Here is a 26,546-nt window from a genome sequence, read left to right as displayed (position 1 = left end):
GGTACAGCGAGCACACTCGGGCCCTTAAGAGAGCAGCTAGAAAAATGGAGAGAAACTGGAAGAAAACAAAACTAGAAGTATTTCGCATTTCATGGAAGGAGAGCTCAATTACTTACAGAGAGGCTTTAAAAGCTGCTAGATCTGCTTATTTTTCAACCCTATTAGAAGAAAATAAACATAATCCTAGGTATTTATTTGAAACGGTGGCTAAACTAACGAAAAATAAAGCTTCAAGCCCAGAAGTTTCCAAGCAACACAGCAGTAATGATTTTATGAACTTCTTCACTTATAAGATTGATAATATCAGGGACAAAATTATAACTATGCAACCGTCTACTACAGTATCGCATCAGGCAGTGCATCGTAGTCTCCCTGAGGAAAAATTTGATTCATTCGTTGCTATAGGAGAGGAAGAATTTACTAAACTCATTAAATCATCTAAATCGACAACATGTATGTTAGACCCTATACCGACTAAGCTACTGAAAGAGATGCTTCCAGAGGTCATAGATCCTCTTCTTAATATCATTAATTCATCTTTGTCTCTAGGATACGTACCAAAAAACTTTAAGCTGGCTATGATTAAACCGCTTGTTAAAAAAACGCAACTTGATCCTACAGAATTAGTCAATTATAGGCCGATCTCGAATCTACCTTTTCTGTCAAAGATATTAGAAAAGGCAGTATCCTCACAACTGTGTTCCTTTCTTGAAAGAAATGATATCTGCGAGGATTTCCAGTCAGGATTTAGACCGTACCATAGTACCGAGACAGCTCTCGTTAGAGTCACAAATGATTTGCTCTTATCATCCGATCGTGGTTGTATCTCGCTATTAGTGTTACTCGATCTTAGTGCTGCATTTGACACCATTGACCACAACGTTCCTTTAAATGGATTAGAACATTATGTTGGCATTACGGGAAATGCACTAGGTAAGGGATAATGTATAGAGAGGCGGTCGTTATAGCGAATAACAAGCCCGACAGGCTGAACGAGACCCCGACGCGAAGCGGAGGGGTCTTGACAGCCTGAAGGGCTTGTTATTCGCTATAACGACCGCCTCTCTATACATTATCCCGCTTATTACATGGCTACCTACAAAATAAATAAATCATTTGCCACGAAATATTGATTTAAAAAGGAGTTTATTGATTTAAAAACGATTGTATTGCTTCCGCCAAAGAAAATAGTCCGTTCCGCGTCCATAGCAACGCGCTGTTTTTCATGGCAACGGTCTGTTATACTTCGCAGCGGTCTGTTATCAAGAAATAACAGACCGCATTCTACATTGGAATTCAGCCAAGCCATGTAATAATCAAATATATGTAATAACATGGTTTAAATCATACTTATCTGACCGTTATCAGTTTGTAGCAGTAAATGATGAGATGTCTCATCGATCACAAGTTCAGTATGGCGTACCACAAGGCTCAGTACTAGGACCGCTGCTGTTCACTCTGTACATGCTACCATTAGGAGATATCATTAGGAAACATGGAATTAGCTTTCACTGTTATGCTGACGATACTCAGCTGTATATTTCTTCAAAACCAAACGAAACTTACCAATTCACAAAATTAACGGAATGCATAGCTGATATAAAAAATTGGATGACTCGTAATTTCCTACTTCTAAATTCTGAAAAAACAGAGTTTCTAATTATTGGACAAAAAACTTCCTCACGTAATAATCTAGAATACTGTCTAACACTTGATGGCTGCTCTGTTAAGTCTTCGTCGTCGGTTAGGAACCTGGGTGTGCTCTTTGATACCAATCTTTCATTTGAAAGTCACATGTCTAGTATCTGTAAAACTGCATTTTTCCATCTTAAAAATATATCTAAATTACGCCATATGCTCTCATTGACAAATGCGGAACAATTAGTTCATGCGTTCATGACCTCAAGGCTAGATTATTGTAATGCTCTACTGGGTGGTTGTCCTGCACGCTTAATAAACAAACTACAGCTGGTTCAAAACGCAGCAGCTCGAGTTCTTACCAGAACCAGGAAGTATGACCATATTAGCCCGGTTCTGTCAAAACTGCATTGGCTCCCTATTAAAACATCGCATAAATTTTAAAATATTGCTGATTACTTACAAAGCACTAAATGGTTTAGCTCCGCAGTACTTGAGCGAGCTCTTAACGCATTATAGTCCTTCACGTCTATTGCGATCTCAAAATTCCGGCCAGTTGATAATACCTAGAATATCAAAATCGACTGCTGGCGGTAGATCCTTCTCCTATTTAGCACCAAAACTCTGGAACAGTCTTCCTACCATTGTCCGGGAAGCAGACACACTCTGTCAGTTCAAAGCCAGATTAAAGACACATCTCTTTGACCTAGCATTCACATAATACATTATAGACTTCTATAATTTAATGTTAGGCTGCATAGATTAGGTCAGCCGGAACCGGGAACACTTCCCATAAATCCTGATGTACTCGTTACATCATGAGAAGAATGGCATCTACGCTAATTTTAGTGTCTGTGTTTATCCCGAGGTTTTCCTGCAGCCTGCCGGATCCGGGGCGTATCCAGATCTGACGAAGGACCTTCGCCTGGACCGATGACAACGCAGTGCTGAAGTGCCAACTAGTCTCTCCCTATGGAGGATCCCTTTACCACTCTACAGATAAGGCGTTGTCGGGAAATTCGTTTCGCATTCCTACCCCAAAGCAACAAAATTAAATAAAATTCTTTATCAAAATTTATAAGGAAACACCAGTACTTTGTTTAGGCTTGGCTTGTAGGGAATTCCAAACCTGCGTATATTCAAACGCACATAACTATAGAACCCATTCTAAATGCGCATGTGAACGCCATCAGTGTTTCTCACAGGTTCGCGTTTAAAGTCTGTGTAGAGGGAATGGTGTCATCTTAGCGGCCCCTAATTTAATAACAAATGATCGTTGCGACGGAAGCAAATCAATCATAACTAGCTTTAGATGGAAAATAACTTAACTCTGCTGTAAAGCCAGAACAATCTCTGTTACCTTAAATTATACGCTTATCTCTGTGAAGATGCTTTGAAAACAATCTACGTTGTTAAAAGCGCTATATAAATGAAGATGACTTGACTTGACTTGACTTTAAAAAAGGTTTTTTTTTTATTTATTTTTTTTTATGAACACGAGTCCATCATATTATCACTATATAAAAGTTTGGTTGTAAATTAAATATAAATAAATAAAAATGTAACTTTAAAAATAAATATTTTTGTAAAAATGAAACATAAATACACATACTACCACTAAAATAAATAAAAATAAAATACAAAACTACAAAATATGGGCTAACTTTACATCTAAAAGAGTGAAGTGAACTTTTGATCAAAAAAAAAATGGACTGGGGCTTACTCATCCAGCCACTCGAGATCTAACCCCTGCCCACGGAACGATTTACGACGAATTTGACCTCCTGATCAACGGGGATGTTCTGCAGAGCCTTAAATAAAACCACTTCCCGGTCTTCTCCGTTAACAACCATTTTACAGCAGAATGGCTTTATATGACTGTGACTGACAAGATGTAACTGAGTGTATACATTCAGACATGTGCACATGTATCTGTGTAGGTATGCACATCGAATGGATGTGGTTCATGTCCTGGGAGACACTGTGGACTGCATCACCAGAACAAGAGAGAAAAAAACGGCTGCAGCCTTTCTCTTCCTGGTACTGGTGCAATATCTATGAAAAAAAGTCCAACAAGTTATTACATTTAAAACATTGGTGGTAACCAAACTACTCTTTGTGTCGCAATGAAACTTGCAGCTTCCTCAGCCTGGCTCAAGGCAACCCTCATACCAACCGAGGTTTGTCTCTGTGTTCGCAGTATCACCCCCTACTGGATGATGACACGGCCCACCCACTCCGCATCCTTGAACACACTGACAAGGTGTCATTAAAAATTAGTGAGTGTGTTAGCGAGTGAGTGAGTGAGTGATTAAGTGTGTGTGTGTGTGTGTGTGTGTGAATGAATGAGTGAGTGAGTGAGTGAGTGAATTTACTAATGCATACATATTAGATGTCACAAGTATAAACTCATTTGATGAACTTGCAGTAAAGTCTTCCACAGCTCCGGGTAGCTGCATGTGCTGGTAGATAAGGACCGCCTCACAATAGTGCCTGTAAAGGGTCGTGTCTGCATTTGTAATTTTACGGCCCACAGGCCCCCTCGTATCCACTCCACGTCTTTCTTTGCCTTATTCAATATTGTCTGACGTTTAAAAACTGCTCTCTGGACCTCGGCTGCCCTTTCAGCATCTGTACGGTCTCGGAGGCATACAGTGGCTAGATGTGACGCGATGTCCTCCTGCGGCTCGTGGCACTGCAGGCAGTGAGTTTTGATGCTTTCAAAAGATCTGGAAAACAAAAACACATGATATAATATATACAAATGAAACAATCATCTGAAAGAACGATACACAAATTAAATAGATTAAATAAAATAAAATAGATAGATAGATAGATAGATAGATAGATAGATAGATAGATAGAAACATAGATAGATAGATAGATAGATAGATAGATATAAAGGATATCGTGCAAAAGTTAATTTATTTCAGTAATTCAAACATATTAATATTAATAAACATATTAATGGCAAATGTGTAATTACACTATTCAGCACAAATAGGGCTACTATAATATGTGAGCAACATGTTTGCATTTTTCATAGGCAGTAAGCCATAATCATCAAAATTATATCAAATAAAGTCTTGAAATATCTCACTTTTCATGTAATGAGTGTTTATAATATAGTAGTTCCATCTTTTAAGTTGATTTACTGAATTTTTTTTACCTTTGCACGATATTATAATTTTTCGAGTTTCACATGTAGATGGACAGATGTACTGATAGATAGATAGATAGATAGATAGATAGATAGATAGATGTATTGATAGATAGATAGATAGATAGATAGATAGATGTATTGATAGATAGATAGATAGATAGATAGATAGATAGATAGATAGATAGATAGATAGATAGATAGATAGACATACTACACTTTACAAATCCAAAATTAAAAAATATAAGCACTTACATGTGCATTTTAACTCTTTTTCAGTCCTGAAGAGATCGCTGGTGAGTGACAGGTTCAATTACATGTGACTTACTGATCATATATATTTTTCATGATAAAAGCACTGATTTTTATATGTTGAATTAAAAAAAATAATTAATTGTTATGCTTGGTTTCTTTACTTAACTGGTATTTACATTGCAAATACAACTTTATGAGATTTCAGATTTATTTTTATTCAATGAAATCACATATTTTACCACTATTATTACATGTAATAACCCTAAAAGACAGATAATACAATTATTTAAAACAAGGTTTAACACGCTATAGACATACATATCCTGAATAAACACAACAAACAATACGTTTTTTTTATTTTATTTATTTATTTATAGTTTAAGCCTTGAAAATAAATCGCTGTTATGTTTTACTTTCACTTTCGTTACCAATTATTCTTTCGTGATAGATTGGTAATAAAAGAAACCCTAACTTTAATCTCGACATAAAAACTCAACAATTAAATTGAAAAAATAAATAAAATAAAAGTCCCGATTTATAAATGCTTTAATGGTACAAAAATATTTGTACCATTTCGAAAAATACTTTATTTCACTGGTATTTACATTGTGTTTAAAAGTAACACAATAAACAGTCTATAAGGCAATATGCATCTATTGTAATGCACTAAGAGTACCCGTATAATGCATTATAAATACAGGCTTCATAGAAAGTCTTACCGACTTTTTTCATTTCGTTTCTTTATTTTGCAGAGATTTGAGTAACAGGGTTGTTGGATACATATACTTCACTGTTCTTTATTTTATCATACCACATCTTCCTCAAATATATCTTGCACAGTTGAAATGAGAAAATTTCTATGACATTCCTTACTGCTTTCATTGTAGTTTTACTAATAAATTATCATACCATATCGACATCTCATTTTGTTTCAACATTTTCTTTGTAAAATATGAACATGATGCTACTAGTTACCCCAGAAAGCCTAAAACTATGCAGGAAGTGCAAGCATACCATTATTAATATTTTAAACATTGTTCAGAATACAAACAATAATGCCTTTTGGAAATAAAACAACTCTTACTGATTCTATTAGATATCTTCATTCATGTAAAATTATTTTCATACAACTTCATTTAGTCTTTGTTGTTACCTCAGATCAAACTTAAAAATGCCTTCATCATGATTTCTTTAGCCAGAATAGATTGTTTTTGAATAGAATAGATTGTCTCAATATGCTGAAAAAAGAATAAGCATGTCAGTGTGTGCCACACAAACAGGTTAGGTTTCAAGTACAGTAAAATAGACACAGAAAGCTCTCTAGAAGAAGTTTATACCTAGTGTGACCTGATGAACAAAACATAAATTACACTGTAAAAATGATAGCTAGATATATATATGAGCAAAACTAATTATTTTGGATTTATTACATAAAAATAGCTCCTTACGGTAACTATTTCAGGTTATCAATGTTTATAGTGTAAAACAAAGATGAACAATGTTAAGTCCACAGTCAGAATATTCTGCATAACCTAATTTATCATAATGATATGTAGGCCTACTGTTAATACAGAGGATGCAGATATCCTGAAATATGCCACCCAGAAACAACAGAGTTTGGTGAAATGTAGTTGTAATATTGGAAAATCTGCTAAATACCTTATTCAGAAAGGTGGATTGTTTAATCAAGTACTGTAGTACAAAGCATGCTATACACCCATTTCACTTCAAAAGTTCATGAATTTCCTAAAACAATATTATTTGTTTTGAGGCTTCAAAAAGACTGCTGTGGAGAAATACTGTTAGGGGTTAACAGTTTAGGACCCAAGGATCAGATGTTTGAAAGAAGACCCGGAGTCAGAATTATAAAAAATTGAAGAAAAGTTTTACTGAAGATAGTTTGCAGTTTCATCAGCAGAAGTTCAGCTTCAAGACTCACACAGGAGTTCGTAGGCCGCCCCGCTTACAGTTACACAGATCACAGCAGTTATACCATTTCCAAGGTCTAAGCTACGTCATTGCTTACAGGTTGAATGATTCTGATTGGCTAATAAATTGATAAACATAGTAATTTTCCACACATATACAGATAGACAGAAGCATATCTCCATAGATTATGCAGCTGAAACTCGGACCCTGAAGTTAGGCACGTCGTGACCTTCCGGGTCACAGATTTTGGTTGCTGGGTGCCAGCATGTCCCGAACAACAACTCAGTCAATCTCCAATAATGGCAGTGGTTCCTTAACCTGTAAGCAAGAAGACTAACACATACACCCGACACACATCTTTTGCAAGGTTGGATTTGGCCAGGCTCTAACTATAAACAGGAGTCTCGTCTCAAAACATCAAGATAATGCGTTCTTTCTCAAGGAGAGCTACATTTTAGTCTAAGTAAGGCTTTAACAAAGAAATGGTCCCTTAAACTATTGGCTTCAATGACCCCTATTTGTTTGAACACGTTGAAGACAAACACCAACACAAAACCAGTCCCTATTTAATTTCTGGAAGCCGGGCTAAATGAGCAAGCACTGTTACTACACTCAAATATCAAATACTGACATTAAAAAGAATACATGAAAATAAAATTTCAGTAATCACACTGGTAATTTCAATAACAAAATAAAATCTCCAGAGAAGTCATTCAACTCATGTGATATTTAGAAGGAAAAATATTGATTAATACCTTGATGATAATCACTCATTACATATACATTGAAGCAGCAGTGGATTCCAATCCACCCCCTTCAATACAAATCACCATTATAAGTATGTGGAATTTCTCTCATCTTCACTCTGATATTCGTCAACACAATTCTCCTCCAGGACTTTGATAACAGTTGCCAGTGTGCTATTTGGATCCAGAAGAGTCACTAGAGGGACATTCACACCTCTATCACTGAAGATACTATTCTGCAGAGTCATGGCTAACATTGAGTCAATGCCAAAATCGAAAAGATGAACATCATCATTCAGCTCATCCATCTCAACACCAGTCGTTTCACTAATCATGAACCTCAGATAATCACGTGGTGAGGATGATATCATGGGTTGTTCAGGTCTAGAAATGTTCACTCCAGTCTTAATGATGGCTTCCTCTCCTATTTTGAACAAGCGTACCTTCAGTGATTTGTTCTGACTGAGAATGTTATTCCAGTTGTTTTTTAAATTGAATCTGCATACAACCTGTTGAGGTTTGTTGATCAAGAGGCACTGCTCAAGACTTTCATGGATTTCTGGAATCTCCAAAAGAATGATTCCCCTTGCCTCCAGAAATCTATGGATATGGACTTTGTTCAACAAAAGACCAAGATTCAAAGCCCCCCAATTAATGGACTGTCCAGAAAGCCCAATGTTTCTGCGATACTGACAGAAAGTGTCCATGAATGTATTAGCCGCAGCATAATTAGATTGTGAGGCATTCCCAATGAAGGCTGAGATGGAGGAATAGCACACAAAGTAATCCAGATTGCACTGAATGGTAGCACGGTGAAGGTTAATCACTCCGTTTACTTTTGGCCTCATGACTTTCTCATAAAGAGATTTGTCAAGACGTTCAATCAGCCCATCATGCAGGACAACCACACTGTGAAACACCCCTTTGATGGGACTGGATGGAAATAGTTTTCCAATGTTAACAACTGTCTGGTCCACTTGCTCAGATACAGAAACATCACATGGCAGAGACTTAATGACAGAGTCCCAATCACTACTGACCTGACTAATCTCTTGTTGCATCTGAGGGTTTGGATTACTCCTAGACAGAATGGCAATGTTCCCTCCTCCTTTCTGAGCAATAAACTTTACAGTCTCAAAGCCCAACCCTGTTAAACCACCTGTGACAATATAGACAGCATTTTTCTTGAATAGACTCTGTTTGGACATTACTGGAATGTCAGACAGCTGGTGCTTGTCTTCACTGTTCAGGATGATAATGGGTATGATCTGGCATCTGAAGTATGATTCAGATTCTTTTACAGAAAGAAGATCAGTGTCTTGAGATTTCACTCTTTGATTAGCTTTTGCATCCAAATATAAGGACTTTCTGTCCAAGTGCATGGAGTTCAGCCAACTGTAGATGTGTGGCATTTGCATTTGCAGAGACCCTTTTTGCATTATCTGGGACATGAGGAGGGCATGAAAGCGGACTTCCTCATTTGTACCTCGGAATGTTGTAGTATTGAATGGAAATTCTGTCTGGTTGTCATAGACAAGAACAATGTCTTTGATGCCACTAACACTACTAGCTATTTCAGCGATTTCTACATTACAAGGAGGTAGAAGAATAGCTCCCACAACCTCACTAAAATCACAAGACAGCTGATCAGCCTGGGTGCTCACTCTGACATTCCAACCGGATCTGTTTGCAATAGTAATTAGCACATTCATCAAAGCTGAGTCAGGAACTGTGGAGAAAATTCCCAGTTTCCATGTCTGTTTAGCTTTGGGTAAAGACTCATGCAGGATCTCCCAAGCCAGTACCATATAAGAGACACAAGGCACGTCATTCAGGAATGAAAGCATTTCTGCTTTGCAGCAAACAGCTGCTGGGAGAACTACTTTAGATGTGGCAGCCACAGGGTAACAAGACACAACATGATCACCGACTTTAAATTCTCTGACATCTTTACCCACAGCTGTGACAGTGCCACTGAAGTCAAGGGCCAAGAGCTTATGGTTTTCAGTTGTGTGCTTGTTCCAATACAATGTCTGGCCATACTTCAGGTCAGAAATGCTGACTGGAAAGTAATCTGATGAATGAACACAGATTTTACTGAGGTGAAGCTCAATGTGTTTTCCTTGATTCAGTTCAGTATGATTATCCATATTTTTTGCTGAGAGATTTGCCATTATATATGGGTCAGATGTTTGCAAAATGAAGTCTTCATTTTGCAACATGTGGACGTTTCTTGAAGAGATTGCCATGGTTGGCAAAGGTGTGTGGTTGATTTCAGGCTTGAGAATTTTGCCCTCCTTCACTACTATCTCTGGATATTTGTTACAGGGGTATGATCTGAGGACCTGAACCAGAGCTTTGATGTCTTCAAAAGTATCAGAGCCCATGTCAATCAGCTGGAAGGAATGTTCTGGCAGCTCAGCTACACATGCTCTTGTCATGCCTGACAGAACAAACCCAGGGTTTATGTGCTCCACTAAGCTCTCAGAGCACCTATAGGTTATTACTCTGATATCGCCTGGGAAATGAAGTGCCCTGAGATATGTGACAAGCTTTCGGAAAATCTCACAACACCCTGCCACACTGTCCAAGACCTGCTCTGATTCAAGAGAGGATAGGTCTGCATCACCCCACATGAACAAAATTTCCTGGAAGTTTTTCTTTACATTTGAAATGTTCAGTTTTGACAAAAGAAGTTCAACTCCATCTTCTAACAGTGTGTTACTGTATGAAGAAGACACATATCTAGATGTTGGGTCCAAGTACTGTTGCAAAGCTTCAGAAATTCCTACCTGGTCAGAAAAGACCAGTGCCTTAATTGGTGTATCAAATGTGGCAACTTCAGAGATGATACTGAAATTGTTATGGTAGAAGTACTCCTCGACTACATGGGAACGACTTCCTAGCATTCTGATCTTCACATGCCTCAGTTCAACCAACACCCTACCCTGTTTATTGGCTAAGCAGCCACAAATGTCAAAATCATCTTCTCCCATATGTACTGCTCTCAGATAAACAACCATCTCCTCTTGCAATGGTTCAAAAACAGTCAGGCTTTCTATTTGTGCAGGAAATTGAGGTCTTGTTGATACACCCCCTATAGTTGCAAGAACAAGTTGCATAACGTAATCCAAGACCACAGGGTGAAGGTGATAGTCATGTAATTGAGGCAGTAATTCCTTTGGGATCTTCACAATAGATATAGCCTCTCTGTATTCTTCCCCACAATAAACATCTGCATTATTTCTGAAGACAGATTCATACTCAAATCCTGTTTGACTTAGATTATTGTAGAGTTCTTCATTAGTCATGTGGGATGTGCATCTTTTGAAAATGCAGTCTAATGAAATGAACTGTTCTTCAGGACTTCTACCTGGTTTTGCTTCTACTGTGCCAAACGCATAGACTGCAGAAGTAGACTGTATTTTGAAGTTGCATGTGTTATCAGCCTGGTCAGATGGATCCAGCTGTACTTTTATATCTGGGGCATTCTGGGTGAAAACGAATGGACTCTGGAATGTTATGCTGAGCTGCAGAGAACTTAGTAGGACTTTAGGCTTTGCATATACCATGTAAGTTGCTAAACCCAACTCTACATAAAATGCCCCGGGAATGATGGCAACTCCTCTGTGCTTGTGGTGCTGCAGGAAGGCCACTGATTCAGAGGATAAATCACAGCTAAACACTGAACTGTCTGTACCCATTTGTGTAACTACTGGATGGTTGCCAGTGGGACTGATCAACTGCATATATGAAGGGAAGACATCTCTCTTCACATCATCAAACTGGTATCGTGGGTAGGGAACTGGTTCAGCCTCAAAACCTTTGTAGAACACTTCCCAGTCCACTTTGATCCCAAGCTCAAACAGTCTGGAAACAACTGCAAGCATGGTCTCATGATCTTTATCAGGCTGCACTGAGGGAATCACAGTGAAGTCATTTCCCAGAGTCTCAGTGATGTACCTCTGCAAAGATCTTCTTGGACCAATTTCAACAAATATCACACTCCTATTGTTTTTAGCTGCAGACCTTACAGCTTGTTCAAATTCAACTGGCTCTCTGATATTCTTTGCCCAATATTCACCAGTAATAAAATCTGAGGAACACAAACTAACACCTGTCACTGTTGAGAACAATTCTGTCTCCAAATTATGTGCCTGCAATGAGCCTATACTCTGTTCCACTTTGGATAAAATGGGATCCATCTTGTGACTGTGGTATGCTGCAGGTACATCTAAAATGCGAAGGAACAAATCTTTTCCTCTGGCTGAGTTGCTCAAATTCTGTTGCAGCCTGTCAATGTCATCTGCATCTCCTGAAAGGGTGCAGGACTGAGGGCTGTTATAAGCAGCCAGACAAACCCTCCCTGAATAAGATGGAATAATTTTCAAGACTTCAGAAACAGCCATATTACTGACTACCAGCATCTTCCCTCCCGTCACAGTGCTTTGTAGAGAACTGCGATAGTGGATGACTTTCACTGCATCTTCAAGTGACAGCAAACCAGAACAATGAGCTGCAGCGACTTCTCCAATAGAGTGCCCCAAAACAGCATCAGGACTGATGCCCCAGTGTTTCAGGAGTTTGACAACAGCAACCTGAATAGCAAACAGAAGAGGCTGGACAATCTTTGGATCAGACGGCTCTGTACTTTTCTCAGATTCACTTTCCAGCATCTCTATCAGATTCAAACTTCTATAGCTTTGCAACAGAGTTTCAATCTTCACAATTTCATCTTTGAAAACTGGCTCTTGTTTTAGGAGCTGCTTGCACATACCCTGATAGGTAACACCATTGCCGCAAAACACAAAAACTAGCTTGGGGTCTGTCTTTGACGGTGCAAGCTTTTTCTCCACAGAAGCAGTAAGTTTCTCTTTCAAGTCTTCCAATGTTGATATTTGAAATACTTTTCTGTATTTGTGTTTCAAGTGACTTCTTCTACATGCAGATGTGTACAGTAAAGACTGTAGATCTGATATTTTCCCTTTGCTGATCTGTTCTGCCATATCTTTAATAATATTTTTTGAGGATTTTTCGGAGGCTGCAGAGACCACAAAATACTGATGGGATTTGCTGATCTGCTGAGCTTTTGGCTTTTCTGACTGCACATATTGTCTGACAATTGCATGTGCATTTGTTCCACCAAACCCAAAGTTATTGATTCCTGCACACCTCCCTGATCTGCGGTCACTTATCCATTTTTCTGCTGTGGTTGGGATTTTGATATTGAGAGATTCAGTGTCTATGCTGGAGTTTTCCAATGAGTAGAACAATGATGGCACTATGGTTTCATGATGCATCATCAAAACAACCTTTATGAGCCCTGCAACACCTGCGGCAGATTCTGTGTGTCCAATATTGCTTTTAACAGAACCAATGATGAGTGGCCCTAACTTTTGAGGTCTTGCTTTGGCAATGACTTTTGAGATGCTACCTGCCTCTATTGGATCTCCAATTGGAGTCCCAGTCCCATGAGCCTCAATGTACTGGACACCAGTCAGATCAGTCTCTGTTGAGTAGATTTTTCTGAGCAGCTCCTCCTGCTGTACCATGGATGGTTTGGTGATTGGACTAACGGTGTGGCCATCTTGATTTACTGCAGTTTTGCTGATGATACCCCAAATATGATCATGGTCTTCAAAAGCCTGTCAAAATACAGACAACATATGGGTGTTTCTTGCAGTAGTTTATCATTAGGTACATTGCTGTCATTGTGTTGTGTTTATATGAGACAATCTTTTTATTTACTTTTTTCAGAGGCTTTAATAAAACGACCCCGCATCCTTCACCTCTGCCATATCCGTCTGCTTTGCTGCTGAAAGGTTTACTCGTTCCATCAGAGGAGATCATTTTTGCCTTGGAGAGAGTCACAAAAATGGTCGGCTCCAATATACAGGTCACACCGCCACACAAGGCCATGTCACAGTCTCCTGTTGAATACAGGTAACCACACAACTTAGGGGGATAGGGGAGCCTAATGGCTAATCATTTGTTTGATTAATTCAAAGGCAAAACATACTTAAAACATGAAGCATCTAATGTAATTTGTGCAGTACTGTATATTAGTACACATACAATATACAGTATATGGATTCTTAAAATGTGCAAATCAATTCATCCACATGGTTTACATACATATATTTTTGAAGACTACCTTGTTTTATGGCTTGACAAGCTAAGTGGAGGGCGACGAGGGATGAGGAGCAGGCACAGTCAAGGGTCAGTGAGGGTCCAGTGAAGTTGAAGATGTATGAGATGCGGTTGGCAGCTATGCTCATTGCAGAGCCAGTGCCTGTGGTGTGGTCTATGTATTTCGGATTATTCCTCACATTTGCCAGCTCAAAGTCTCTGTTCATGAGTCCTGAAAAACAAGCAAACAAAAAACATGTTAGACATGTTAGCTGGCAATATGCTTTTGTCCATAGTCAATTACTGTATTCCTATTACAAGGCAACCTAAGGTTAAGTGCCTTGCTCAAAGCAACAACAGTTGCAGGGCTCAGACAAGCAACATTTATGTTACCAGCCCTTAGCTGTGGACACCTTGTGTGCTGTTTGTGCTGTGACACAAATGAGTTAAAGCACAAGTGCACATATTGAGGTCAGGACAAGTTAGATCCCTCTTTTGAATAGCGGGAAAAACTGAGAAAATGTATGTGCTATTTAGCAATGAATCTTAACCAGAGGTTGCTCCGAAGGTACTTCCCATGCAGTTAGTGCATATACTTTTTTCACTGGGATTAAAGACACCAAAAGAAACTTTTTTAATGCATCTTATATTAGCTCATATATTACCCAAAAATACTCCTGTGCGTGTTCCACTGGCCTTTTCCATTGGTATCCCAGCATCCTCTAGGGCCCTGTAGGTGCACTGCAACAAAAGTTTGTGCTGAGGGTCCATGGTGATTGTTTCAGTATTATTGATGCCGAAGAACTTGTAGTCAAACTCATTCAAGCTACATAGAATAAAAGGTAAATGATGATGGGGTTATTGCTTTTGGAGTTCAGATCCTACAGAGAGAGTTCACCCAAAAAGAACAATTCCATCATCCCTCATCCTCACGTGATGTTATTCCAAACCTGTATGACTTATTTTCTTCAGCGGAACATGATGATACTTTGAAAGTTAGTGCACTTTCACTGTATGGGATAAACCCACATTAACCCTAACAACAACCCTATCCCTTACCCTATAAAAATAGCATGAAAGCATGGGTGTCGGAAGCAAAAAAATGTGTGTGTGTGTGTGTGTGTGTGGGGGGGGGGGTCCTCCCCCAGAATTTTTTTTGCTGGTCTAGATGCTATTTCCTGTATTCTGGTACCTTTTAATTAAACAGGGATAATCCACGGCTAGCTGTGCATTACATTTTAATGCATTTTTATGCACAACACGGAGGCAAGGAACTGCACGGTGCAAAGTGTTAAAGTATGTGCACTTACAATGTTTTTATGAATATCTTCAACCATATTATTGTATTTTTGTGCTTTAGGACAGTCATAAATTTACATACAACTCCTTTAAAGCTGTTATTTATGTTTTCAGTGCAATATTTGACTGGAAGGGTAAAACTGACAGTTATTTTTGTCAGTTACTGCTTTTGTCAGATCAAACAATCTGCCCGCTTTGAATCAGACACAGAGATAAAGTAGTGTGAATTAATGAATTATATATATACAGTAGGTAGTCAACCAGAATGCCTATTAACCGCCACACTAGCCACTGGGGCAAAAGTCACCGCGGCAAAAATTATTTCTCATTTCAAAGTCATTCACGAAATGACCGCCGCAAAGGGACATTTTGCAAAACAGCAGCAATTGCCGCAATTGAAACGTAAGTGTGGCTGGTGTCAATTAACAGTAAGGATGAAATACTACATCTATGGTAATTTCCAAATAAGCCTACAACAAACATGAAAAATCAAAACAAGAGCTATTGACATTTACTGTATAACAATGAAACAAACAAAGATTTGGTGGAGTTGAAACTGCATGTTATAAAGTAATAATTTTATTATTAACCCTCAGGCTGTGTTCAGATCATTTTGACCCGGAGAAGATTTAATTTTTCCCGAAAATACTAGTTAATGTTAACCATGGACCAGATTTTCCCCTGAAAAAGGGAACCAATCACAGAACGGGGAGGGAGCAGCAAGACGATGACGACACCAAAGCAGTTTGTTTATATCTATGGATCCAACATGGCATCAGACTCAACGTTACCTTCTACCCTCATGTTTATCTTGCACAAACGGTAATATTCGCTAAACGCCATCGTGTACAAATAAATCTTTGACCCATCGTCTTTTTCCTCGTCGAATTTCTGTCACTCTACATACGTCATCTGGTATAATTGAAGCGATTGGCTATGAGCTACATATAGGCATATTTGATAGACATTCATAGCGCCCAATAAACGGTTCTGGGCATTCGTAAACCACGCCTCAAATACGAGAAAATGAACACGTGGTTCCCAAACCAAGTCTCAAATGAGACTTGGTCTGACGTTAGCCAGGCTAAGTTAATGTTATCCCATTGGACTGAAGCTTAGTGACTTTGTTCACAAAGGGTATAACTACTTCTCAAATGTTTTTTGAAAATTTTCGTACTTTTTTAGGAGGGGTTTTGTCACCTTGTTACACTTCTTGTGTTCCCGGCCTACAAAAAATGGCTTATAAATATCTCATCATGCTATATTATCACCCAAAATCTTTTTGTCAACTTGTTCTCTTTCAATTAGGACTGGTTTTATATTTCTATTTGCATCTGATTAATCACAGGCCTCATTTATCTGAGAGTAGGCATCTAATTTTTTTAGAAAAAAAAAGCTTTATTTATTAATAATTTTCACAATATTAAATACAATATGAAGAAAAATTGCTCTGTTTATCACACAAATGTGCTTTAATGTTTAATTAGGGTGTTTTTTTTTAATGCTTTTATTTTGTACAAAATGGCACAGTCACTTGAGGTGTTCCCGGTCAAAAATGACCGGCATACAAAAAAATAGCTTGTTATGCTATATTATCACCCAATATTGGAATCTTTTTGTCAACTTGCTATCTTTCAATTAGGACTGGTTTTATATTTATATAAAATTATAATAATCCTTTAATAGCGACTTCTCTTTGTCTCAGACTCTCCTCTCAGAGAGCCTGTGTTTGGAGGGGCAGTTCAGTGGCTTTATCGTGGGGGTGCGAGACAATAAAGGTGTTTATCGCCCCGCTTTCATATGGAGAGTGTTGGATAGCCAGCCTGATGATACAGATTTTATCTTAAAGAGCAGGCAAAGTTCCTTTCAGGATAAATCTCTCGATGTGTCCAAATAGGCCCTATATCTTATTAAAATTTGCTGATGTATTTAAAGGATTTCATATATTATTTTTAATTTGGAGTGTTCAATCCAGTGGTTTCAACTGTTTTTGTATAGTTTTACAATGTTTGAACAGTGTGTATGATTATCAACAATCTGACCTTATCTAAACATGAACTGTTGACGAAACGCGTTCATGCCAACTAAACGAATGCGAGTGAGCAGCAGATACAGAGCTCTTTAATTCGCGATCAAACTCGTTTCATTGTACGGTGAATTCAACAAGGCATTCCGTTTCTTTTAAGCAACAATGGCTAAATAATTTGTTAGTTGTTTTTTCGTCATTGTTGACACGTGACATATAGAGTTCTATTAGATATATGATGTGTTTCTATCCTGAAACATTTAATATCAAGAGAGACACGGCATGCGCAGTGAAGGAGACAAAAGAAACAACGAGAACCAGTGTGTCTGCGAGAGCGAGGCAAAGAAAAACAATTGTTCTAAATTTATGTTGCTTTGTACTATTATATCTTTGGCAATACAAATTTAGCATGTCGGAAGAATGCGGTTCTATATGTGTCATTTTGCCTCGCAAAGGGATGAGTCACTCGATCCTGTGTTTTAAATAAATAAACAAACTGTCCCGACTCTTTATTTAAACCTTGAAATGTACGATGGGGTTTTAATTTCATTGGTTTTTATATTGAAAACAATACTATTTAATTAGTCTATTATTTTTTGTATTTTCTATAGTTTTTTGGAGTTGTTTAATGTAGGCCTATGGATCTGTTTTGAAAATGTTCTTTCGTTGCTATGGCCGGGTATCACTGTCAGTCGTCTCAGTTTTGTGAATGATTCACAAAACTGTAATTTAGCAGATTAAAGAGGATCTTCATCATCTTCATTTTCTGGTGCAATTGTCTGATGATCTCCTACAACATCACCTTCGGGTTTTGTCGTCTGTGCAGTGCAACAGCGGCTCTACTGGAATAGCACATTTATGTTGTAATGTGCCACTGATAATTAAACGAAACGCTTGACTTTAATAAACTGTTACCTATTTAAGCATCAAGAACGCTAAAACGTAAACGCTGTCGGCCAACATCGGTTAACGGCATGTAGGCGTCAATGTTATTGTCTAAACGCCAATTAATAAAAACGTCAGACAATGGAATAACAAAGCTCTGAAAAGTGTTTCGAATCAATAAATGTTATTTTCGACAAATATTAAACTAGAGACAAAATCATGGAAACTGTTCATAGAGCTGCGTTTCGAACTCGGACCGCCTGAAGCGCGGCGAGGCACATGTTGTAGCGTTGACCACAGAATATCGTCTGAAAGCTTAACATCTTACACTCATGCAACGCCTATTTGATGTTAAATTGTTCTATTACAATGTTTTATGTTGAAATGTTTTCATTATTTATTAAAAAATAAAATAAAATAAAAAATGATGTTAACCATAACAACCAACTGTAAGCCTATTTAATTCTTAATATAATAAAAAATGCTAAAACACAACTGTTACCTACTAACATTGGTTAGCAAGTCCTGACAATGTTTAAATTAAAGTGTGAGCCGAAAAGCCGCCGACCTCAGCGTCAGGAAGTATTGCGTGATATCAGGTCTCGAGATGTAACGAATTGCTTTACGGCAAAAAAATCTGCTAAAATTCTGTCATTATTGCGCTCCCTCATGCTGTTCGAACCCGAATGAAGACGTTTTAAAGAATGTCCCGTCTGCTTTTATGTCGTTGATCTATAGCCTCTGGTATCTGAGAGTCGCCAACGAGTTTTTCGACAGTGTTGTCAGATATCTATTCCGAAGCTGTAGGGGGAGCTCTATAGAGAAACCAGCGAGCAAAACGCGAGAATACAGTGAATAAATTCTGTGAATAAATTTTGTTTAATTTATGTCACTGTTGTTTCAGTTAATACATATACTGACAAATTAGAATAACACAAAGTATAATGCCTAATATATGCATAACCTGAGATGCAGAGCCTTTATAGAAAAACTGGGCACACAATGTTAACGTTTAGCCTACTTTACTTAAATTTGATGCAATAATAGAAGCCTACCATTTGTTTCAGTTCTAAATTTGTACTGTAATTTCAGTATTGTCGTTTAACTAAAACGTTTCACTTGAATTTGTCTGCTACCAGATTACGTAATAGAGAGAATAAACTGACACTTTTCAAAGTCTTTGATTGTAGCGCCTCTTAGAGGTAAAAGACAGCAAATGCACGTCCCCGGCGGTAAAAGTATTATTCTGGTTGAGTACCAACTCTAGTAATATATATATATATATATATATAGAGAGAGAGAGAGAGAGAGAGAGAGAGAGAGAGAGAGAGAGAGAGAGAGAGACCCAGCAAACACATTTAAGTTGTGGCAACGTCTGTGGAACGTTGCATTTCTGCTATGGCAACGTCGCAACATTGAAACAACGTAGAATTGTAAGACGCGACAGGGCTGTAGCAACGTTGTAGCGCGACATTCAGCAACTGAGAGACGGCGTTCTGTTTTTTTTTTATGCTAGATATAGATATCCCCCATTTAGCATGTTATGTTTTGTGGTTAATTTTTAATTTAGATAATTATATACTTTTTAAAATATTGTTTATCCTTATTATTATTTATGGGCCTAACAGCAAATTAAATTAATTATAATCAACACCTGCAAGTGTACACTGTGAAGAGTTAAAATGACATAGAAGGTTAGTTAAATCAACTTTATTAAAACTGCATATGGTAATCAAATTGCACTTCCAAAAGTTATACGCTTGTGAGAAAAAAAAACATATTAAATACATGGGAGTGGGCTAATGTTAACTAGCATGAGCAGACATGAGAAGATCTAGCAAAGAAACGAATGCGATGACAAATCAAAGTAAAAATAAATAGGTGTGCGCGCGGTTACAAACATTTTTTTTTCTCTCTGTGCGTTTCAGAAAAAGCAAAAAACATTAACGTGCAACAAGTACGCGCTTCAGTCGCCCTCTGTTCAAGGAGCAGCCTGGTCTGCCTGTTCAGTTTCAGTAGATCGGCAAATGTTGAATTTTCTGTCGAATTTGAACCACTGAATTTGTGGAAGCGAAATAAAATGGACCGAAAATTGCCTGTCAAATATTATAGGTTGTATTTTTAAACATAATGCATATTTTGGAAGTGCAATCTGAAAGGTGAATATGGATTATTGATTTTTTAATAATGAAAATGTGTGTGAAATGTTTTGAATTGAAATATGCACAGCTTAAATACAACCATGTTGAATTTCAGCCCATTAAATTGCAAGCCCTGAAAAAATAATGCATTAAAATGCAAGCAGGGTTAATGCAATGCATATTTTTTCAAGTAGTGCAATTCAACAGGCTTTTTTGTTTCAGAAACATTTGCCATTATTTTACTTCCAAACAAATCATCCAAGCACCTCATTCCGAGCTATTTTTAAGATATGTTTGATTAATATTATTAAAGATTATTTAATTGTAAAGAAATTATAGATCTGTCTTTGATTTTCGCAAAAATTCCAGAAGTTGAAAGTCTATTCTGATTGGTTGATAACTTTTGACAATGTTTAATCCAGAAGCGAAGATAATGAATGTCTAGTGAAAGAACATGGGAAGATTCGTGAGTGCACAGGACACAGTTTGAGCATCTGAGCGAGAGGAGAGGCGGTTCGTAAGAGAGCACTGTGTATTGGAGAGTGCGTGTCCAGTTTTGAGCGGGAGCAATCCGCGTGCGAGGGGATAGATTCGTGCTCACACATTACATGGAAGTGCTCTTGCGTTACAATAATGGCATTAAAATAGCGCCATATGGTAAGTCCCTCAAAACTGTGTGAAAAAAAAAAAAATCGCACATTCCATCCAACATGGTTGACTTTCTGTTGGGTGGAGTCAGATAAAACCAAGTGAACTTGACCACACTGAGTGTGCATATCGGAGAAACTCCATCCCGACCACAGCCTGCATTTGGTGCCGCTATAGAGCCCCTCAGTTACACCCAAGCCCAAGCACTACATACATTACGTTTTACACAGGTCTAATGTTCCTGCAAACTTTCTTAGGTTTTTCAGGCACGGCTTAAAGGAGAACTCCGGTCAATTTTAACATTGAGCTCATTTTTTTGTACATTTGGAGTGCTGTCAATACAGAGAACAACGACAACAATCGGTGTTGCCTACACCGTGTTATCCTCTTTTTAAAATCTGCACCCTGTTGACTTCAATGGGGCAAATTTTAAACCTGCTTTTAGCCTCTTAACATCCTTGATGTGTCATTACAAGTGCACCAGCCATGTGAGTGATTCCTTCAGAGTGAACACGGGTGAATCTGACTGCAGTAGATGTGAAAGATATCAATAAAAGTAATGTTAATTCAGCCAGCGCACATACCTGTATTTACTTCCTGTTTTCGGTCGAAGTCCAAAGTAGTAATATTAAACCTATGCGCGTGAACTCGACAATCAGGTTACAATGTAGTAAAAAAATTAATACTGTATGTAAAACTGTTGGATCATTTTCTGCTATCTAGCAAAGAATATGGAGGGGCGATATGACCAAAATCTCAGTAACAATATACATCATGGTTTCACAATATCAGTTTTGATTCCACAGCAAAAACCGAATTTCAAACTCTTTTGAGGTTTTTTTTTTTTTTTGCAGGTAGTCCAATGCTTTTTAAGTAATTTTATGTTTATTTTATGTAAAGTTTATTTGTTTCTATACGTTTATTAAAATTAGAAAGTGTATCTAAAATTTATTAGAATTAATTTAGATTCAGTAAATGTTCCATCGATTCACGCTTTTCCACACTGGGGGCAGAGGTGTGTCTGACTCTGAACTAGTTAATGCACGAGATCAGAACCCTGACAAACAGGCAAAACAGGTTTTTCGACTGGCAAAAAGTATTGTATGTATTTTGAAAATACAAAAATACTCATCTTAAATGTATTTAAATACAAATTACATTTGATTTTTTTAGAAAAAAAAACCTACAAATATTTTGTACTATTTTACAAAATAGTATTTTGTATTTCAAATACTTATTTTAAATACATGTATCTGAAATACTGCCCATCCCTGCTCACACACACACACACACAGAGAGAGAGAGAGAGAGAGAGAGAGAGAGAGAGAGAGAGAGAGAGAGAGAGAGAGAGATCAAATGCTCAGAGTGTTTACCAGTAAATTAAGTCGGAAGATTCAACATTTCAATAAATTAATAAATACAATTCTACACTGTGACAGGTTTTAGAATTTGATAATGTCGAAATAAATGTAATGATGCCTGAATAATGTTCTTAGCAAATGCTGTTATAATATGTATGACATGTTTTTTTTATTTATTCAACCAGATAGCACTAATCTGCCATTTTTTTTACTTACACCAGTGTTATTTTTTTTTACAGACGAAAACGAGACGATAACCTTTTATTTAAATTTTTAAATGACTAAAACTATGACAAAAATATTTTAACATTTTCATCAACAAATAAAAACTAGATGAAAATGTTTGGTAGGGACGATCTGGGAGGAGATCCCGTCAGAATGAAGTCCTGCGTTTGAGGTAGATGCGCACGTTTAAACTGTAGCGTGCTGCATAACATGCATCTACCCGGCGGGACACGAGTTGGCATGCGCTACACGTCAAAATTAACAATTACAATTTAACTAAACTTTTATTGTAAAAGATTTTAGTCGACAGAATTTTACTTGATTTATATCTACTGTAGATCATTCAAATCTTGTATTGTATTTCGTCGACTAAATTTAAATTCAGATGACTTAAATATGTCAAAAGACTAAGACTAAAACTAAATCAGAATTTAAAATTAACACTGACTTACACATACTTTAACTGAAAAAAAGGTTTTTATTTCTAATATTTGTATTGTTTTATATCATAATAAAAGATGTATAATTGTTGAGAAGATATGAGACTCTTCCTGTTACCTACTTTAATCCCTCATCATGGCAACACCGGTTGAGATGTTCTACATCCAACATCTTCACTGTCTTGGCATCATGTTGAAAACGTTTGGTGTGAATCATATAAACTTGCTATGAGGATACTAGTCCTGATTAAAAAATATATATTTACATTCAAACCAAAATAGCCGACTACCTGTTGGTTGGGGCGAATGACTGTACATTAGAAAGTCATAAGTTCACATGAACTGAAGACGTACCCATCGATGAGCGCTGCTTTAGCCGTGTGCGTCTTCCCGGCCTTACTCTCGTCTGGGTCGTACCATTGAGAGAGCTTAAACCTGTCGTCCGGGATCTGAACTGCACAGTTCTCTCCATGAAGGAGGACTCGCCAGAAGTTTTCAAGTCCCTCGCCTAAAAGAGAGGAGAACATACAATGTAAATACTATTAAGGCCAAAATCATAGCATGAACAAATAATGAAAAATAATGTTAGCCTACCTCCAGGAAAATGGCATCCAATGCCAACAATGGCAATTTCTACATCATCCTCCATCATGTTTCATGTGCCGTGTGTTACAATCTATAGACAGCAAAAATAAACAGTGAGGCAGTTAACTTAATATTCATTCATCACAATTAATATTTTAGCTTTCTTCTTTATGCATTCTTTCAGCAGGAAAAAAAAAATATATTTACTTATTACTACTAGTCAACCAGAAAAAAAAAATGTCCTGTATAATTTAGAGACAATCTGAACATCGGATAATTTTAATTTTAATTTTAAATATAGCTAATAAATAAATAAAGGTTAAAGAAACTTTTTCTAAAAGTAGATATATATTCCACTGTATATGAAATAATTATTTTTTAACTTTATACATTTATTGTTTTATGAAAATGTAGTATAATATATATTGATAAGCTGAAGCTGTCCATACTTTTCTTTTGTTAATAGTTTCTCTTTTGTATTATTATTACTATTTTCGGAGCAAATGAATAAAGAATTTACAAAATAAAGCAAATGAAATGAGAAATATGGACTTACCTGGTTACTCTTGTTGAATCTCGTCTTGTTGAAAATGCTTTCATGATGCGGAGTCTACCCAATATTTATTGAGCTTTAAGGAGAAGTGAAAGATCAGGATTTTTCACGTGACTTCTTATTAGCTCATGAAACAATTTCTTATAAATGTTCCTTTAAATAGATTGAGTTGACTCAACTCATTATCACATGTTTGATATTTAGATATAACCTATTTCCCCCAAACCTCTAAATTAGCAGAATATGAATGATATCCAAGACTGCATGGTCAGTATTTTCCTTCTCAGCTCTGACAGCACAGAGGTATTAGCTGTTGCATTAGACAAGTGAATATCATTTTACTGTTTGTCATGTTCGTGGCCACTACCTCAGACCCCTGAGGGTTAAGAACCTGGATGTTATGTTTGATAGCAACCTATAATTTGACAATCATATTTCCAATGTTTTCAAAACATACTTTTTCTACCTTAGAAATGTAACCCAAGACATATTTTAGGCCAGTGGAGAACTGAGCTGACTGGGCCTGTCCATTATACCTGATGGAGTTTCTCCTTTAACTTGAACAGTGTACAGTGTCACGATACCCCCTGGTCGTTCACACCTCAGGGTTGGGAAAAGGGGAATGGGCGTGTAAAGCTGTGGAAGAATGGGAAGAGGGGAGACAACCAATCAAACGCAGACCTGCAACACAACTGTGGGAAATATACAAGTTAAAAAGATGTCCAAGTGGACAAAATATATATAAAAAAAACATACCGAAAGGAGTGGGAAAGTGATTTGGACACCCTTCTCTCCTTCAAAAACACATTTTTTATCTGAATATTACTCTTCAGCTCACAGTCTGTAAATTCTACATTGTTATTGATATGCTATTTGTTTGAATCCCTCTTTACTTTGTAAGTGACCTCTGAATAGGCCAATGGTATATTGTGCTTTGGTGTTGATGTTTATTTTGTTCTATTCCTAAACCCAGTACCAGCGGTTCTCAAACTCTTTAGAGTTGTACCTAGGGTGACCACCCGTCCCGCTTTGCGTTGCACCACATGGCATTTTCACGCCTTGTCCCGCACGTCGCATTTTGAGTAAATGTCCCGCATTTTCATCAGTCTGTTGGTTTTTAATACTCATATTAAGGAAACATGCATGCGTTCTTTTGCCTTTTTAACAGAGCATTTTATTTATACGTTTTGAGGCGTAGTTTAACAGTGCTTCATCAGAAGTACAAACACAACAGCCGTTTTTTAAATCCTATCCAATGGTTGAAAAGAAAGGAGTAAACACGGTCACTAGTTTGTGACGGCTGTCAATCAAAATGTGGAGCGGTGATTCGTACCATGTGTTCCCTGTCAGAAAACAAATGGATAATGATGCTTTTAAATATTAAAGTAAAACCGCCAGTAGGTGATGAGTCATTAATTCACTCAGTAAATGAAGCACACACACACACACACACACACACACACACACCAGATCTGATGAAGGACCTGCGCCTGGACACACTCACTCACACACACACACACACACACACACACACACACTCACTCACTCCAGATTTGATGAAGGACCTGCGCATGGATTCACACACACACACACACACACACACACACACACACACACACACACACACACACACACACACCAGATCTGATGAAGGACCTGTGCCTGGACGCGTCGAGAGTACGCCGAAGCGATACAAATTGTGTATTATAAATGTTGACACCAGCGCACATATATTCAAACGCACACACCTATAGACTGAACTCGTAATACGCATGTGCGCCCCGTCAGCGTTCTCACTGGTTTCGTGTTTTTAAAGTTTGCATAGAGAGAACGACATATTTTTGCTCGTAATAACGAGATCTTATGTCGTTAAAACGACATATTTTCTTGGCCTTATAAGGACATGTGTAGTCATGTACAAAATATGCCTTTATCCGCATAAAATTGATAGCCAATCATGTCTTTATCATACATCTACGTTCAAAAAGCTGAAGAAATAGCAGCCCCCAATGGACATTCATGTTAAAAGATCAAATTCTGTACACACCTTATTAATAGCAGATGAGCCCAGAATACGAACATTGCGTTTAAATGCACATTAGGCTAAGCGTTTTCCTCCCATAGAAAACCCTTATAATAAAGAAAAAGCTTAATGTGGCTTAATAGGCTACTTCAGTGATAAAGATCAAATGCTGTACACACCTTATTAATAAACCATACTATCCTACAGAAAAGCAGATTAGCCCAGAATATGAACGCAATGCATTTAATTATATGTTAAGCGTTTTCCTCCCATAGAAACCCTTTATTATAAAGAAAATAAAGGTGGCTTAACGTGTCTTTCTATGGGAGGATGGCATTGCGGTGCACAACAAATCCTTTAAATGGAATTCAATGCAAAACAAAAATGAAAAATACAAGTAGACAATAAAATAAACAAATTATTGTGGCATTAATTAGCCCACAAACAATATTTATTTTAAAGACTAAACGAATTTGTTTAAAGAAAAACACCAGCGTTGGGCG

The 26,546-nt window shown here is 37.4% G+C and overlaps 1 protein-coding gene across 1 annotated transcript; it reads right to left on the bottom strand.

Annotated features, from left to right (window-relative positions):
• Positions 1 to 6,916: 6,916 nt before the first annotated feature.
• LOC307157218 (mycocerosic acid synthase-like polyketide synthase) lies at positions 6,917 to 23,547 on the bottom strand. Its single transcript, XM_079869062.1, has 6 exons — positions 23,477 to 23,547; positions 23,237 to 23,390; positions 14,523 to 14,683; positions 13,883 to 14,089; positions 13,477 to 13,658; positions 6,917 to 13,373 (listed from the first exon to the last, which is right to left on the bottom strand). Exons 1-6 carry the CDS (start codon positions 23,532 to 23,534, stop codon positions 7,815 to 7,817), a joined length of 6,321 nt encoding a protein of 2,106 aa, XP_079725188.1. The 5' UTR covers positions 23,535 to 23,547; the 3' UTR covers positions 6,917 to 7,814.
• Positions 23,548 to 26,546: the final 2,999 nt, after the last annotated feature.

This window comes from Squalius cephalus (assembly GCF_949319135.1).
Source record: "Squalius cephalus genome assembly, chromosome: 1".
NCBI lineage: Eukaryota > Metazoa > Chordata > Actinopteri > Cypriniformes > Leuciscidae > Squalius > Squalius cephalus.
This window is presented reverse-complemented; position numbering and strand designations above follow the sequence as displayed.

Coding starts and splice junctions, on each gene's coding strand:
- LOC307157218 (XM_079869062.1), bottom strand. CDS start 23,534: ATGATGGAGGATGATGTAGAAATTGCCATTGTTGGCATTGGATGCCAT. Junction 13,659..13,882: donor TTGTCAAGCCATAAAACAAG/GTAGTCTTCAAA, acceptor TGTATTCAACAG/GAGACTGTGACATGGCCTTG. Junction 13,374..13,476: donor TATTAAAGCCTCTGAAAAAA/GTAAATAAAAAG, acceptor GTATTTTGACAG/GCTTTTGAAGACCATGATCA.